This window comes from Equus quagga, chromosome 1 (genome assembly GCF_021613505.1).
Source record: "Equus quagga isolate Etosha38 chromosome 1, UCLA_HA_Equagga_1.0, whole genome shotgun sequence".
In the NCBI taxonomy this organism is placed as follows: domain Eukaryota; kingdom Metazoa; phylum Chordata; class Mammalia; order Perissodactyla; family Equidae; genus Equus; species Equus quagga.
The window spans coordinates 4,318,202-4,331,731 of NC_060267.1; the positions used below are offsets into that span (position 1 = coordinate 4,318,202).

General features: G+C 44.0%; 1 protein-coding gene across 6 annotated transcripts in view; it reads right to left on the reverse strand.

Annotated features, from left to right (window-relative positions):
- Positions 1-13,530, reverse strand: part of IRAK3 (interleukin 1 receptor associated kinase 3) — a 71,568-nt gene that overhangs the window by 21,835 nt on the left and 36,203 nt on the right. For all 6 annotated transcript variants that reach the window (XR_006885832.1, XR_006885831.1, XM_046644276.1 and 3 more), the window contains 2 exons: positions 10,159-10,273; positions 9,247-9,365 (listed from right to left, as the gene is read on the reverse strand). Coding sequence is in view for 4 of the 6 variants with exons in the window: in XM_046644276.1 (XP_046500232.1) it covers positions 9,247-9,365; positions 10,159-10,273 (234 nt within the window). In the remaining 2 variants the exon portion in view is untranslated. The remainder of the gene's footprint in view (positions 1-9,246; positions 9,366-10,158; positions 10,274-13,530) is intronic.

The following is a 13,530-nucleotide window of genomic DNA, read 5'->3' on the forward strand; positions in this document are numbered from 1 at the left end:
GGGTAGTCCTGCTTTATATGTGAAATTGTGTCTCTAACCAAACCAGCACAGCTTCCCTGAGCCTCAGTTTCCCTGCAGGAAAAAGGATGTAACAATGTTGACCTCACAGAGCTCCTACCAGGATTAAAGGAGAGAACGCAAGCAGGGCGCCTGATACACACGGAAGGCCTGGAAACGCACTTTAAAGGACGGAGCCTGGCCACTGTCCATCCGACCGCCGCCCCCCCTCCCCCACACCCCGCACCTTACCTTAAAGCCCCAGGAAGCCCCAAGGTACCCTGGCTGGTTACCGCTAGAAGTTCAGGGACACCAATTTAAAGGAACAAAGGTCCAGAGGGCGGCAGGATCATCCTGGAGATCTGAGGACTTTCAAGCCATCAGCTGAGTTTCACAATAGTTCCAGAGAAGTTGTGGAAGAACAGACTAAAGTAACATTCCCAGATATTTTAAGACCATGGAGAGAAAAAAATATATATTGTTTGGCAATGTATGTATCCATGTGTATAAATAAATGAATGTTGGGGTTTAGAGACGGTGGTGATAAATAGAATTAATAGGGGAAATTTTAACTTATGTAATATTTAATTGCTTTGGCATCCCTTAGAAAAAAATGAACATATTTAGATATTTTGGAAGAAGACAGACACTACAAGGAAAATAGGAAAGTCTGAGGAAAAAGAATTGTTAATACCTAAAATGTTTCTAAAAAACAAAAATAGTTTTTCGGGGGAAGAGAAAGAGAGGGAGGAGATTGGTTCATTAACCAGTCAGTCAAACAAACAATCAGACTCTGCATTCCCTGAGGACTTGGCCACCCCTGCCACCTGCCAACACTGCGGTGGGGGCAGTGAAGAGCTTGGGTCCTCAGGCAAGGGTATCGCAACGTAGGAGGGGGCCCACCTGTGGCTTCCTACCCTCCTTCCCAACCCCTCAGTCTTTCCAGTCCCTCACAAAGGAAATCCTCCATGCACTTACCACGACCACACACCTCTAATCAATTTCTATTTTGTAAAAATTCATTTTTAAGCAAACAGCATCTTCCTTCCTTTCTTTCCTAGGCCACCTCCCTTGTACGAAAGATTCTTTCACTTGGCAGGACACAAACGACAATACCGACGAGAGAACACGATCCTATAGGAAACATTACACACGTTCACCAAGATTATCTGCTCGCCTTGGAAACGTTAGCAGGAAAGACTGTCTGGGATGAAAAATGCTGGAGATAAAATGCATTTCCATTTAAAATTGCTCATAAATGTGAAAACAATTAAGCTCGCCATGGGATAGGATGGAAATAACAAGAGTTTACTGCTTTCAGATGCTCTTATGTGATCCTGTAATTCGAAAACATCTTCGTTTCCCAAATAAAAATGTGAGGGTCTTTTGCCAAGATGGGAGATGTCAACTCTTCAAGATTCTTTCTTTTAAATCCTTTTCCTCCTCAAATTCTACCATCTGGAAATGAATTTTGTTTTTATAACATTCTCTTTGAAGAGTTCAAATTACCTAGACATTTTGTGCTAACTAAACCACCAGACTTCTTGAAAATACCTTTGAGATGTGGGCTTGGCTTCCTCCTTGGGTGTTCCGCAGCTGTGTCCTTGATAGTCTCTCCCGGGAAGGTTATTTACTCTCACTGCTTGAACAGGGCAAAGATGCCGAATGCAGATCTCTAGGCCGCATCCCCCTTCCAAGGCGGCTGCCTACTGACATTTCACTCGGAGCCCAAGGTCAACATTTCCGAATCTGCACCTACGAATTATGTTCTCTCCTGCCCAATTTCCCTGCCTCCGCCGGGGAAACCAACATGCTGCCAGGAATCCCGGCTCGGAATCCTTAATTACCTAAGAAGAGCGTGACTGGTGGACCCACACAAACATGGAACCCCACCTTCCTTCCCATCTCCAGACACGTGACAGGGCCAGACTAACCTCTCCAGTTCTCTGCTTTCTCCTCTGCCAGGCTGAGACCAGTGATACCTAAACTCAGCGTTGTTGGGAGCATTAATAAGTTATTCAGTGGGCTTTCACATGAGGTCTAAAGTCCTCTGGCTTTGCTGAGCTCCCCAATCCGTCTGCAGCCCAGCAGCTCCCCTGCATGTGTTAGCATTTATCAGTGCAGTCAGGATAGACAGCGCTTACTGTGGTCCCCCTCACCTGCAAAGTACTCCCCGTCCCTTATTTTTATGGAAATCCTCTATGCAGCCTAAGATTCACTTCCTCAGGAAGTTTTCCCTCTAAAACTCTGGATTCCCGTGGTCCTCCTTTCTCCAAGTTCCTGCTGTACAGACTGTATTTACCATTTGGCACTCAGAGACCAACTAATGTTGTTTATATAAGCATAATGTTGAGTTTATAGAAGATACTAGGCAAACATTTGTTGATATCATCAGTCTGTTAGAGAGAATTTGAAACCATAAGTAGCCTTAGACCACTCTGCATGTGGCAAATATGTGGCCCAAATATCGCCAAAACTCCCTCCACGATTCTTGGCAGACATCACTAATTGAGTTCAGAACACACTCACTCCAGAGTCCCTTTCAACACTGCAGGTAGAAAGTCATTACCAATCAATCAAAGAAGAAATGTGAGACGAAACTCATTTGTCATCGCTGCGGGTTCGTTTTCAGATTCGGTAAATGAGGCCACGTGATTGAAATGACTTGTTCTATGCAAAATGGCTTGTTAGTGATAGAGCCAGGACGCCAGCCTCGCTCTCCTTTTTCCCTGTTCCATGCTCTGTCGATTTATGCAGTTAACTGGAAGAAACATCTTTTTATTCAGCTACTCATAAAAGATTAAAAAACTGTCGATTACAAAGCAGAAATGAAATGAACTTTTATCTCTTCTTTTCTTTAACTGTATGTAGATAATCCCAGTGGCAAAATAATGGCTGATGGGTGAGTCATAGGAAGACAGATTCTAGCTCAATATAAAGGAAGTTCTAAGAACTAGAGCTGCACCCACATGGAACTCTAACCAGGTGTGTGCCAGGATCGCAGGACGGAGGATGACATGCTTACGGGAGTGGGAGAGGCCAGTCTCCATTACGGGAGTAATCAAGCTCACTGCCAGCCCTGGGCTGCACTGTGCACAGATGACCTCACCTCATGTCACAAGCAGGAGGAGGGGCAGGCTGCGAGAGAGCAGACCCAGCCTCTGGAGCTACCTTACCCGAGGTTGCATGCTAGGAAGTAGAAGAGCAGGGATCCGGGCTGAGACCTGAGAGACCCCAAAGGCCACACCAGTGACCAGTGACAGGAGACAGGGACCTCAGTGAGGCCACTGGGGTGGTTCCTGAAAAAGAGGATGGGCAGAGAAAAGTCTAGAGAGAGAGTGTTTCTGGAGAAGAGGTATTTCAGGACTCTGCCTAACCTGCTCTCTGGAGGTGCCGCCCTAATTCCTGGGCTCATCCTTGCTCCGCAGCAGTGGGACTGGTAAAGCTTGGTCAGGATTCAGGAGAATGTGGGGTCATCTCGTTCCCCGGTCCCCAGATCCATGAGTCCAGAGCACAGTACTAGATGAGGCAGGTGTAAGATCACGGAATTTGGAAGCGCCAGCCTGACATCATCTCAGTTGATGCTGGAGGTACAAGTGAGAAAACCGTGACCTGAGAGGACAAGGCTGGGCTCACACAGTTGCGCTTTGCTCACACAAAGGGTGTTGCCCACACTTTGGGCTCCAGGCTGCTGAATAATGACCTTGCAATCTTCGTTTATTAAACTATTTTAGAAACCATGAAGGTATTAGGTTATCAAGCTCCTTTGTGGCTAGAAGTAATTACAGAGAACGAATGAACTGTTAGGGTACCTTAGCAATTAGACACTCCATCTTGGAACTTCTGATTATTCAGTTTGAGGTGGAAGGGTCTCATGGCAAGTTACTTTTTTCTAATAAATTTTATTTTTATTATAAAAGTAGAACATAATCCTTAAATATAATGTTTAAGACACAAAGTAGAAGTAAAATGCCATTACATAAAAAGCCATAGTCTCTCCATCTAAACAAAGCCTTATTTATATTTTGGTATGATTTACTTTTAATTTTTTTTTAATTCATGAATTTGTAGTTCTACAGAGTTATAATTGTGTACTGTATACTACTCAATTTGGCTTTTTTTCACTTACTCTCACTTAACGCATATCGTGCCATGTTATTTCATGCTGTGAAAAGCGTTATTTAATAATGTCAAATGATGTAGGATAAACTCTTCTGTGATTCATCAGTCTGAGGCCCAAATGCAGGACAGAAAATAAAGGCAATAATATCTTCCATTGCTCACTCTAACAAAAACAGAGCCTTATAGAAAAAGTCACTAATTAACACATTTTGAGGTGTCCTTTTTAAAAATTTTTTGGTGAGGAAGATTGGCCCTGAACCAACATCTGTGCCAGTCTTCCTCCACTTTGTGTGTGGGTCGCTGCCACGGCATACCGGCTGATGAGTGGTATAGGTCCATGCCTGGGAACTGAAGTGGGGGTGGCAGAAGCTGAGCACGCTGAACCTAACCACTAGGCAACGGGGCCAGTCCCAAGGTGTCCTTCTTTGAGCCAATTCTCAGGGCTGTGCAATAAAAGACATCTCTCCTAGAAGCTGCCTTTCCCCATAAAGAATTATAAGATTAATGTGGCAAAGGCAGAAAAAGGGATTTCAGAGCTCCCTAAAAGCACTAGGCTGTCCATAGAGGGACCCAGAATCAGGGAGGCCCAAGTTCAGAGCGAAGTGAAGGATTCATTTAAAAGAGATTCGGGAGGGTAGTCTAGGTCAGCCAATTCACGTTTGGCCAGGACCGCTGGGGACCAAATGTCATTACCATCTGACAGATGCTCAGCACCCTGAATGAAATGAGTGGGTCTCATTCCAGTTTCTCGAGAGCAGCTGTGCACATCACCAAGGAGACGGGGAAACCACCTGTCAGAGTTGGCACTTATCAGCATCTTTGCTCTGGGCTCAGCAGAAGGGCCGAGAGATCAGTGGCTATGGAAGGGGCTCATTTGCTCTGGAACAGATGGGGACACAACGGTGAGCCCTTGTGAAACACAATTCTCAAATAAATGCCCGTGGCCCCAGAACTCCACACCCTGACACATGCCTGGGTGGGCGTAGTCTATTTATGATTATGTTTGAACCTCGAACCCTTTGGAAAACCCAGAAAAGCAACAATCATCAGCAGCCCCTTAACCAAACTGAAAAAATAAAATATGTTGCTAGCTGCATTTCCAGTTTATGTCCTGCCTCTTCCATGAAGGTCTGTCTCTGATCAGCTCTCCTTGGTATTCTGTATCTACACTGCCCCTTGGGCATTCTGTCCAGCAGTGCCATCTCAATGATTTTACAGTTCGGCACGACTAGACAAGTCCTGGAGATACTGGCCTGGAAGAAATGGCCTCCTTTTCAATTGTGAGACCACCTAAGAGACTCCAGAACCTTTCTGTTCCTACCTACACCGCAGAGAAGCCTCAGAGTCCCTTGCCAGAGCCCGGCTTGTCCAACCCAGGTCCTCAGCCAGTTATCATTCAAGGCTCCATGCCACCCTGTACCCAGCACATTCTTTACTCCTTTCCAGTCTTATCTTTCCTTATTCTCCAGCCTCATCCTTTCCTCTCCAATCAATTCATTTGTCTTGCTTTCATTATACACTTGGCAATTCTCTACTCTGTTTCCTTGAACAAATTATTGCCTCACCAGGAATATTCTCATCCCTTTTTTCAACCCATCCACTGCCATCACCCGTCTCCTCAAAGGCTTGGCCTGGAACTCTCTCACTAGAAGAAGCCCTCTCAGCCAGCCTTGCACTGGGCATCGGTAGCACCACACGCCTACTTTCTGTGTGTGCATTCTCTCTCTGATCACCAGGTTCAACCTTCAAGGACAGGACTATGGTCGTCACTGTCTTCCCCTGTGGTCCAGTACCATGCTCTGCACACAACGGATGTCCTATAAATACACGGGAACTAAAATGAATGTGATTTTCAAAATGTTCATAAACATGTTAACACAGAAGCGATTTTTATTAAAATAGAGCTCAGGTGGTGGGTCCACTTTTCAAACATGAGGACTTGATGACAGAAATAAGTGCTATGGACTGAATGTTTGTGTCCCCCTAAAATTCATATGTTGAAATCCTAACCCCCAATGTGATGGTATTGGGGAGTGGGGCCTTTGGGAAGGGATTAGGTCACAAGGGTGGAGCCCTCATGAATGGGAGCAGCGCCCTTAGAAATGAGGCCCCAGGGAGATCCCTCGCCTCTTGCACCAAGTGAGGACACAGAGAAAAGACGGCTGTCTGTGAACCAGGAAGCAGCTCTCATCAGACACAGAATGGACCAGTGCCATGATCTTGGGCTTCTCAGCCTCCAGAACTGTGAGAAATAAACATGTGTTGTTTATAAGCCACTCAGTTCATAGTATTTTTGTTATAGCGGCCCAAATGAATGAAGATAATAAGTAAAAGAGTGATAACTAAAAAGACTGACCATCACATCTGTTAGCCTCTATCATGGACACTCCTGCCACTTCTTCTTCTTTTTTTTTTTTGCTGAGGAAAGATTCCCCCTGAGCTAACATCTATTGCCAATCTTCCTGTTTTTGTATGAGGAAGATTTGCCCTGAGCTAACAATTTGTGCCAGTCTTCCTCTATTTTTTGTGTGTGTGGGTTCGTGCCATGGCATGGCCACTGACGAGTGGTGTAGGTCCACACCTGGGATCTGAATCCGGGCCACCAAAATAGAGTGCACCTAACTGAACCACTAGGCCGTGGGGCTGGCCCCACCTGCTGCTTCTTGAACAACTGTAACAGAAGCCACCATCTGAGTGAGTGCTCTTTGCTGAGCACCATATACACTCTCTGTCATTTAACCCTAAAAGATAGAAGCTATTATTCTTTTATTAGCATTTTGCAGAGGGAAAAACTGAGGCTTAGAGAAGTTAAGCAATTTGCTTAGAATCACGCTTTAAGGGGAAAGCTGACTTCTTAACTCAGATCTCTCTGATTTATACAATAGCGGACACTGAACTAGGAGGAAGGGGGGGAAGAAGGCGGGGTGGAAAGTAGATGAGAAGGGAGAATCATTTGGTCCCGTCAGCTCCTCGCCCACACCTGCAGTGGTTGCCATAGTGCAGCCCAGATTCCCGCCTTCAGGACCCAGAGCGGCACTCGTTCGCCAGCCAGGGAGGGGTGGCAGCTGGTGGCTCATAGCAGAGCCCCAACTGGGACCTGCCCTTGGGGGAAGCAACCTGCCTCACCCAAGTGACAGCCCTACTCAGGGCGGGTTGGATGCCGGGGCACAAAACCCTGAGGCCCATGCTGCCTGCCTCCTTCCCTCCCTGACTTTTTTTTTTTAAGATTTTATTTTTTCCTTTTTCTCCCCAAAGCCCCCCGGTACATAGTTGTGTATTCTTCGTTGTGGGTTCCTCTAGTTGTGGCATGTGGGACGCTGCCTCAGCGTGGTCTGACGAGCAGTGCCATGTCCGAGCAGTGCCATGTCCGCGCCCATGATTCGAACCGACGAAACACTGGGCCGCCTGCAGCGGAGCGCGCGAACTTAACCACTCGGCCACGGGGCCAGCCCCCTTCCCTCCCTGACTTTTGTTGTTCCCGAGAGCACTCTGAAGAGTCTCCTGCAGGCACACCTCGGCCTCTGAGCCTATTTCCTGGGAACCTGCGTGCAGACACTACCTGACAATGAGAAAGCAGAACTCAGGGCCACAGCCTGTGCTCCAGCCTAAGACCAGGGGAGACGCCGGAGGGGCACGGGCCTATCTCCTCCCTGGTGGGAGCTGCAGAAGACCTGGTGGTGCAGGCGGAGCCTGGGTCTACACCCTCCACCCTGAGGGTCCCTCTGCCCCAGTCGGTGGCCTTCCCCGCCCCCCTCCCCCATCAAGTACCAGAACCTCGACACTCTCCCTTCTCACCCTCCTTTCCTGTCGAGCTACGCTTTCAGGAAAGGATTTGACAGACTCAGTCACACCACAGGAAAATTAATAAAATTAATGTGTTAATGCTTAATTAATACATTAGTACTTAATCCTTGGCTTATTGAAAATAAGCTCATGCTCACTTTACACAAAGGAAGACTATGTATAGCAATATTCTAGGCATGCATTTATTCGCTCAGTGAAAACATACATTTGAGCACCTGCTACGCCGAGCCTGTTGTGAGCTGTGTGGAGGAGGGGATGTTTCAGGTTGCGGGGCCACCTCAGCCCTTTGGAACTGACCCCAGGGGTTCATTCCACCGACCCCTGGACCTTCACTGTCCATCTTTGTCCCAGGTCCACGAGGTGCAGCAATGTTATGCTGCTTCTCTGGGCCACCAGCAGTTGGTGAATTACCACCCTGCAGCAGGAGCAGGCAGCGAAGGGTCGCTCCCCCTCGTCTCCCAGGACCGAGCGAAAATCTCATGTTTTTATGTGGAGTTCATTTCACCAGAAAAACAAAGAAGTAAGTAATCAGTCCCTCTTCTGCTCAACTTAAAAGCACACTCAAAGGTTTTTTCAAGATCCTGGGAGACGGTTCAGAAGAGGCGGCAGCCTTTTAAACGCAGTCTTCCCTGCTATTCAGCAAAGGTGTATTTACCCGCTCTTGGACAGTGTCAAGATGAAGGGCACCCAGGGAAACTCACCAGGGGGTTGCTACAGGGGACGCACTCTCTGTCGGAATGATTCTCTATGTCTACTGAAGAAGAAGAAAGATGGAAGATGTTGCTTCTGATTTTCTCATGTCTCAAAAACAAACTCTGGAGCTGCCGCTCGGCTAGCACAGAAGAACACATAAAGCTCGAGGGCAGCAGGTGCAGTGCAATCAGCAAGACACTGGAGACTCAAGGACCAAGAGTTTTAATTGCGTTTACTACCGTCCTCTTGCTAGGAATCCCTCTATAAGTCACTTAACCGTTCCTTAAACCTCAGTCAAAAAGAGAAAAGGGAGATGAATATAGACTCATTCCACGTTTGGGATCAGGCATAATTAATAAAATACACAAATCTGTCTATCCTACATTATTCATTAATAATTCCCAAAGATAATATAAACTTTCCCTTTGGCAACACAAATGTAGCTTTTTAAATTTGGTAGACACACTTTCATTAATAAAAAGGTAAGATTTTAAATGCTTAGATGAGAGTTCTTCACACGAGCACATGCATAACGAGGGAAACTATGGACAGAAAATAGCGTGAAGGGTGACTCACTCGTGATGAAGAAAAGGGCTTTCGGGAGCAACCTAAAGCACTGGGCTCGCTTACCTGGAGATGCTGCCACAGACAACTGAGCACGGCTCGATGTTGTGCAAATACTGGATGGCCTTGCACGCTCCTATTAAGATACTGATTCGAATGTGCCAAGAGAGCGGGGCTGTGTTACCCTAAAAAGACACAGTAGATGGTTTGGTTGCACTTTCTGAGCAAAACCCATAGAAGTATGCCAGAGTAGAAGCATACGGTGAGGGGAGGGGGTGAGTCAACATTTTGGTTTGCCATAACCTGTTTTTAATTCAAGGTAAGTTTTCCTCTACTACTGACGACCTTTCTAGGTCTCTTTATAACCAATGGAAAGACCCGATAATTTTAAAATTAGCTTAATCAAAATATGGCTAGTAACGCAACTGTGTTTAAAGTTTCATTAAGTAAGATTTTAAAGTTATTTGTGGCACGATAGTTTGGGTAATTGAGAATAATCTGTTTTTACGCTCATCTTAACTGAAACAATCTATTTGGAATCAATTTTTAACCTTAGCTTTCAAAAACATCTTGTGAGAAATCATGGCAATTATTCCACCTCCTTCTCTGCAAGGAGTCGGTATCCCCTTTATATCTCTCCTTTGTATTGAACGGTACTTTGTGCAAAGTTATGCACATAAGAAGTATCTGAGAAATAAGTTGATGCAAACTCATTTGAAAAACAGAATCAATAAAGAGTAAAGACCAGCAAATCTTTTGGCCATTATGTTGCACAACACACAATAACTCAGATATTTATGCAGCCTTCTAAGAATAAGAAGTTAATTTATGGAGGCGTCCTCTGCTTTCTTGGGAAACCCATTGTTGCCTATCCCCTCATGCGGACACTCATTGGCCTCCGGCTCTCAGAAGGTTTCAGCAGCTCCCCTGGGGCTTCAGAGGGTCAGGGCATCAGGCAGAGTGATAGACAGGACTTACTACACACTGCAGTCTGTCAAAAAGGGACCCATTTCTCATATACGGATAAACCAGGCAGAACTTGTCACTCTCTGTAAAATATGCAGCCAACTCCAGAATGTTTGGATGATGAAACCTTGAAACAAAAGATTTTTAAATCCATCAAATTGTTTATTCAAATAGGAAATGAATAACACTCTGGTTGGGAGTGATGAAGTGGGGTGGGGAACTGGTCTAAAGCGGAATATAAATTTGACTAAGTGAGAAGTAATTTCACCAGACACGTGACACAGATTTGTTTTCCAAATTGGTCTAAGCGTTCTGACAAATACTAGCCACTCTGATTGATTATGATCATGCAAATATAAATAAAATATCCAAATATAATACAAAAAATTTAAGAAAGTAAAGCATTCTTAAGATTTGGGATGTTGGGAATTTTACAACACATAGACAACAATATTTTATATTAACTTAGTTTTATCAACATGAAACCCAGTATAACTTATTAATTAAATAAATTAAGATAATGCAACAGAAATGACCCATTTCATTGCTTTAGGCACAGATGTGTAAGCATAGGCACCAGAATAGAAGACTGTTTTCATTCATCTGTTTACTGAGGACTACGGTGTCAGGTACTGTATGAGGCACCATTCACACAGCTAAGAGACCTCCAATGTTTTCACAAAGCATGTATGGTTATTGAAAATCCACGTGACCAGTAAAGTTTGATGTTGACAAACACATTACCGATTTTAATCACAGAATTCTACGTCAGTGTAATACACATTTTTCAAGCTCCTTTCCTTAAACACTCTATTTCCTGAATGCATGCGTCATCACTGTGAAAACCAATGGGATGCAGGTAACAATTAAGAAATATAAAACAGGTGAAATTCACACACACTGTGAACTCAGTTCAATTCAACAGTTATTTATTGAACACCTTTTATGTCCTAGGCATGCTTGGGGATATTAAAAATAAATAAAGCTGTTGGGTTTTTTTTTTTAAAAAAGGTTCTATTGTTTCTTCAGTATCAAAACTTTCCTATAAAACACGTACCACACACATACGCTTACATCTATGGCTCCCATATATACACATATATACGTCTTCTGATTCTTTCTATTCCTCCTTCCTCAAACACAGAGAGAGACTTTCATTTCTAAATATGTAAAGAACTTCTGTGACACAAGATCCTTATACCTGTTATGATTCAGACCATATCTATATGATGAAAAGCAAACAGCTGAAAAGGAATTGAGCTAGTGTACTTGGCTGCTTAAGGAGCTAATCTATTCCACTAGTTGGTTGATTCTCCTGCAACTTAAAATATTTCAGAGAGAGAAATTTTTTGGAAAGCAGTAAATAGCAGACCTCATATAGACACAGCCATGGCCTGGGGCTCTGCTCTCCTGCTCACAGAGCAGAATGACCATTTGCTTATTTTAAAATATTACCAAGCAAGCAGAAAATGAGTCTATGGACCCATCTCACCCATCCTTTATTTTTAAGTCAATGGGATTTTAGATTATAGATCTGAAGGTCAGCAGATCTGACACCTTTTAAAATCAATTCAACAAGTACTTCTGAGTGTCTAGTACAGATAAAACAGGATCCGAGGCACCCTGATGTGGGAGAGCAGGAAGGTTTGAGCCTCAGACAAACCTGGGTTTGAATCTCTGGTCTTCTTTTTATCCACTGTGTGAACTTGGGCAAGTTATTTCATCTCTACGATCTGCACTGTATCCCCCACCAAATTCATCTGTTGACGCCCTACCCCCCATGTGATGGTATTTGGAGATGAGGACTTTGGGGGATAATTAGGGTTAGATGAGGCATGAGGGTGAGGCCCTCAGGAGGGGATTGGTGCCCTTATAAGAAGAAACACCAGAAGTCTGCCCCCTGTCTTTCCACCATGTGAAGACCAAGAAGGTGGTCATGAAGAAGACCAAGGAGGAGAGCCCTGAGCAGGAAGCAAACCTGCCTTGATCTTTCCAGCCTCCAGAACTGTGAGAAAATAAATCTCTGTTGTTTAAACCACTCAGGTTATGGAAGTAGACAAAAGACCCACTTCCCGAGATTCTTATGGAAATCGAATGAAAGGTGGAACCTTTAGGCAAGGGCCAGGTCCTCAAAAATTGTCAGCTCCCATCCCTTCCCTTGAGGAAGGTGGAAAAAAAAGAATCAGAAGCCACTAGCTAAGGAGTTCACAATTCTATTTAAAGGCACTGGGATTAAGTAGGTCCCTTAATATTAAATGAAAACAACTCTTCCTCAAGTCTCAGTTTAGATGTTACTTTTTCCAAGACGCCTACTCGGCTGCCCTCCCCACAAGTTACCATTTCCTCCTTCTTTGGCTCTGTGCCTCCTCAGCTTAGCACTTAGTTTACTGCACCTGCCTGTTTACTTGCGTATTTCTTGCCTGATCCCACTGCAGACAGTATGTTCTGCAAGGAGAAGGCTGCATCTGACTGACTCATGGGTAAACGTCCGAGGAGAGGAAGACCCAAGATGCTTTAGGCAACAAGATGCATCCTGTAAAAAAGTAGGATCTCCCTGAGTTTCCTAACTGCAAAATGGGGATTGTTGTGAGGATTAAAGAATTGCTACATGGGAAGCATTTGGTGTGGGGCCTAGAACTAAACAAACATTAGCAATATAAATAGTAATGATGGCACACCCTGAACGCTCACCGTCGTGGAGGTGTGAACCCTCTCTAAATTAATATGTAAGTACCTCACCAGAAGAAATCCAAATGGATCAGATATATATCTGTACAAAATGAAATCATAAAAGTGTTTGGAAAAAAAATGGCTGAATCATTTTATAACCTTCCAGTGGGGAAGGCCTTTTAAACTATGATATAAAACCCAGAATCCATAAAAGAAAATATAGATTAAATTTCAACTACACGAAAACCATTTCCACATGGCAAAAACTAGAATAAGCAAGAACAAATGACAATCTGGTAAAAAATTATTTGTATCTTGTAACATAAAAACGGGGCTAACTTTCTCTAATATATAAAATGTTCCTATAAGCCATAAAGAAAAATACCAACAGCCTAATTAAAAAATAGGCAAAGGATATTATCATATATTTCATAGAAAGGGAAATATATCTCCTTATATGTGAAAAGATTCATTCATAATAGAAAAAGAAATCTAAACTTCACTGAGAAACCATTTCTACTTAGTGGACTGGCAAAAGTTAAAAGTTAAGAATAACACTATGTTGATGAGAATCTGGGGAATCAGGCAGTCTCCCGTATAACTGGCATAGTGTAAACTGGTATAACTTCTATTGGAGGACAATTCGTTAATATGTAATGCACATAACCATTTGGTCCTATAATTTTATGTACGAGAATTTATCTTAGATATATT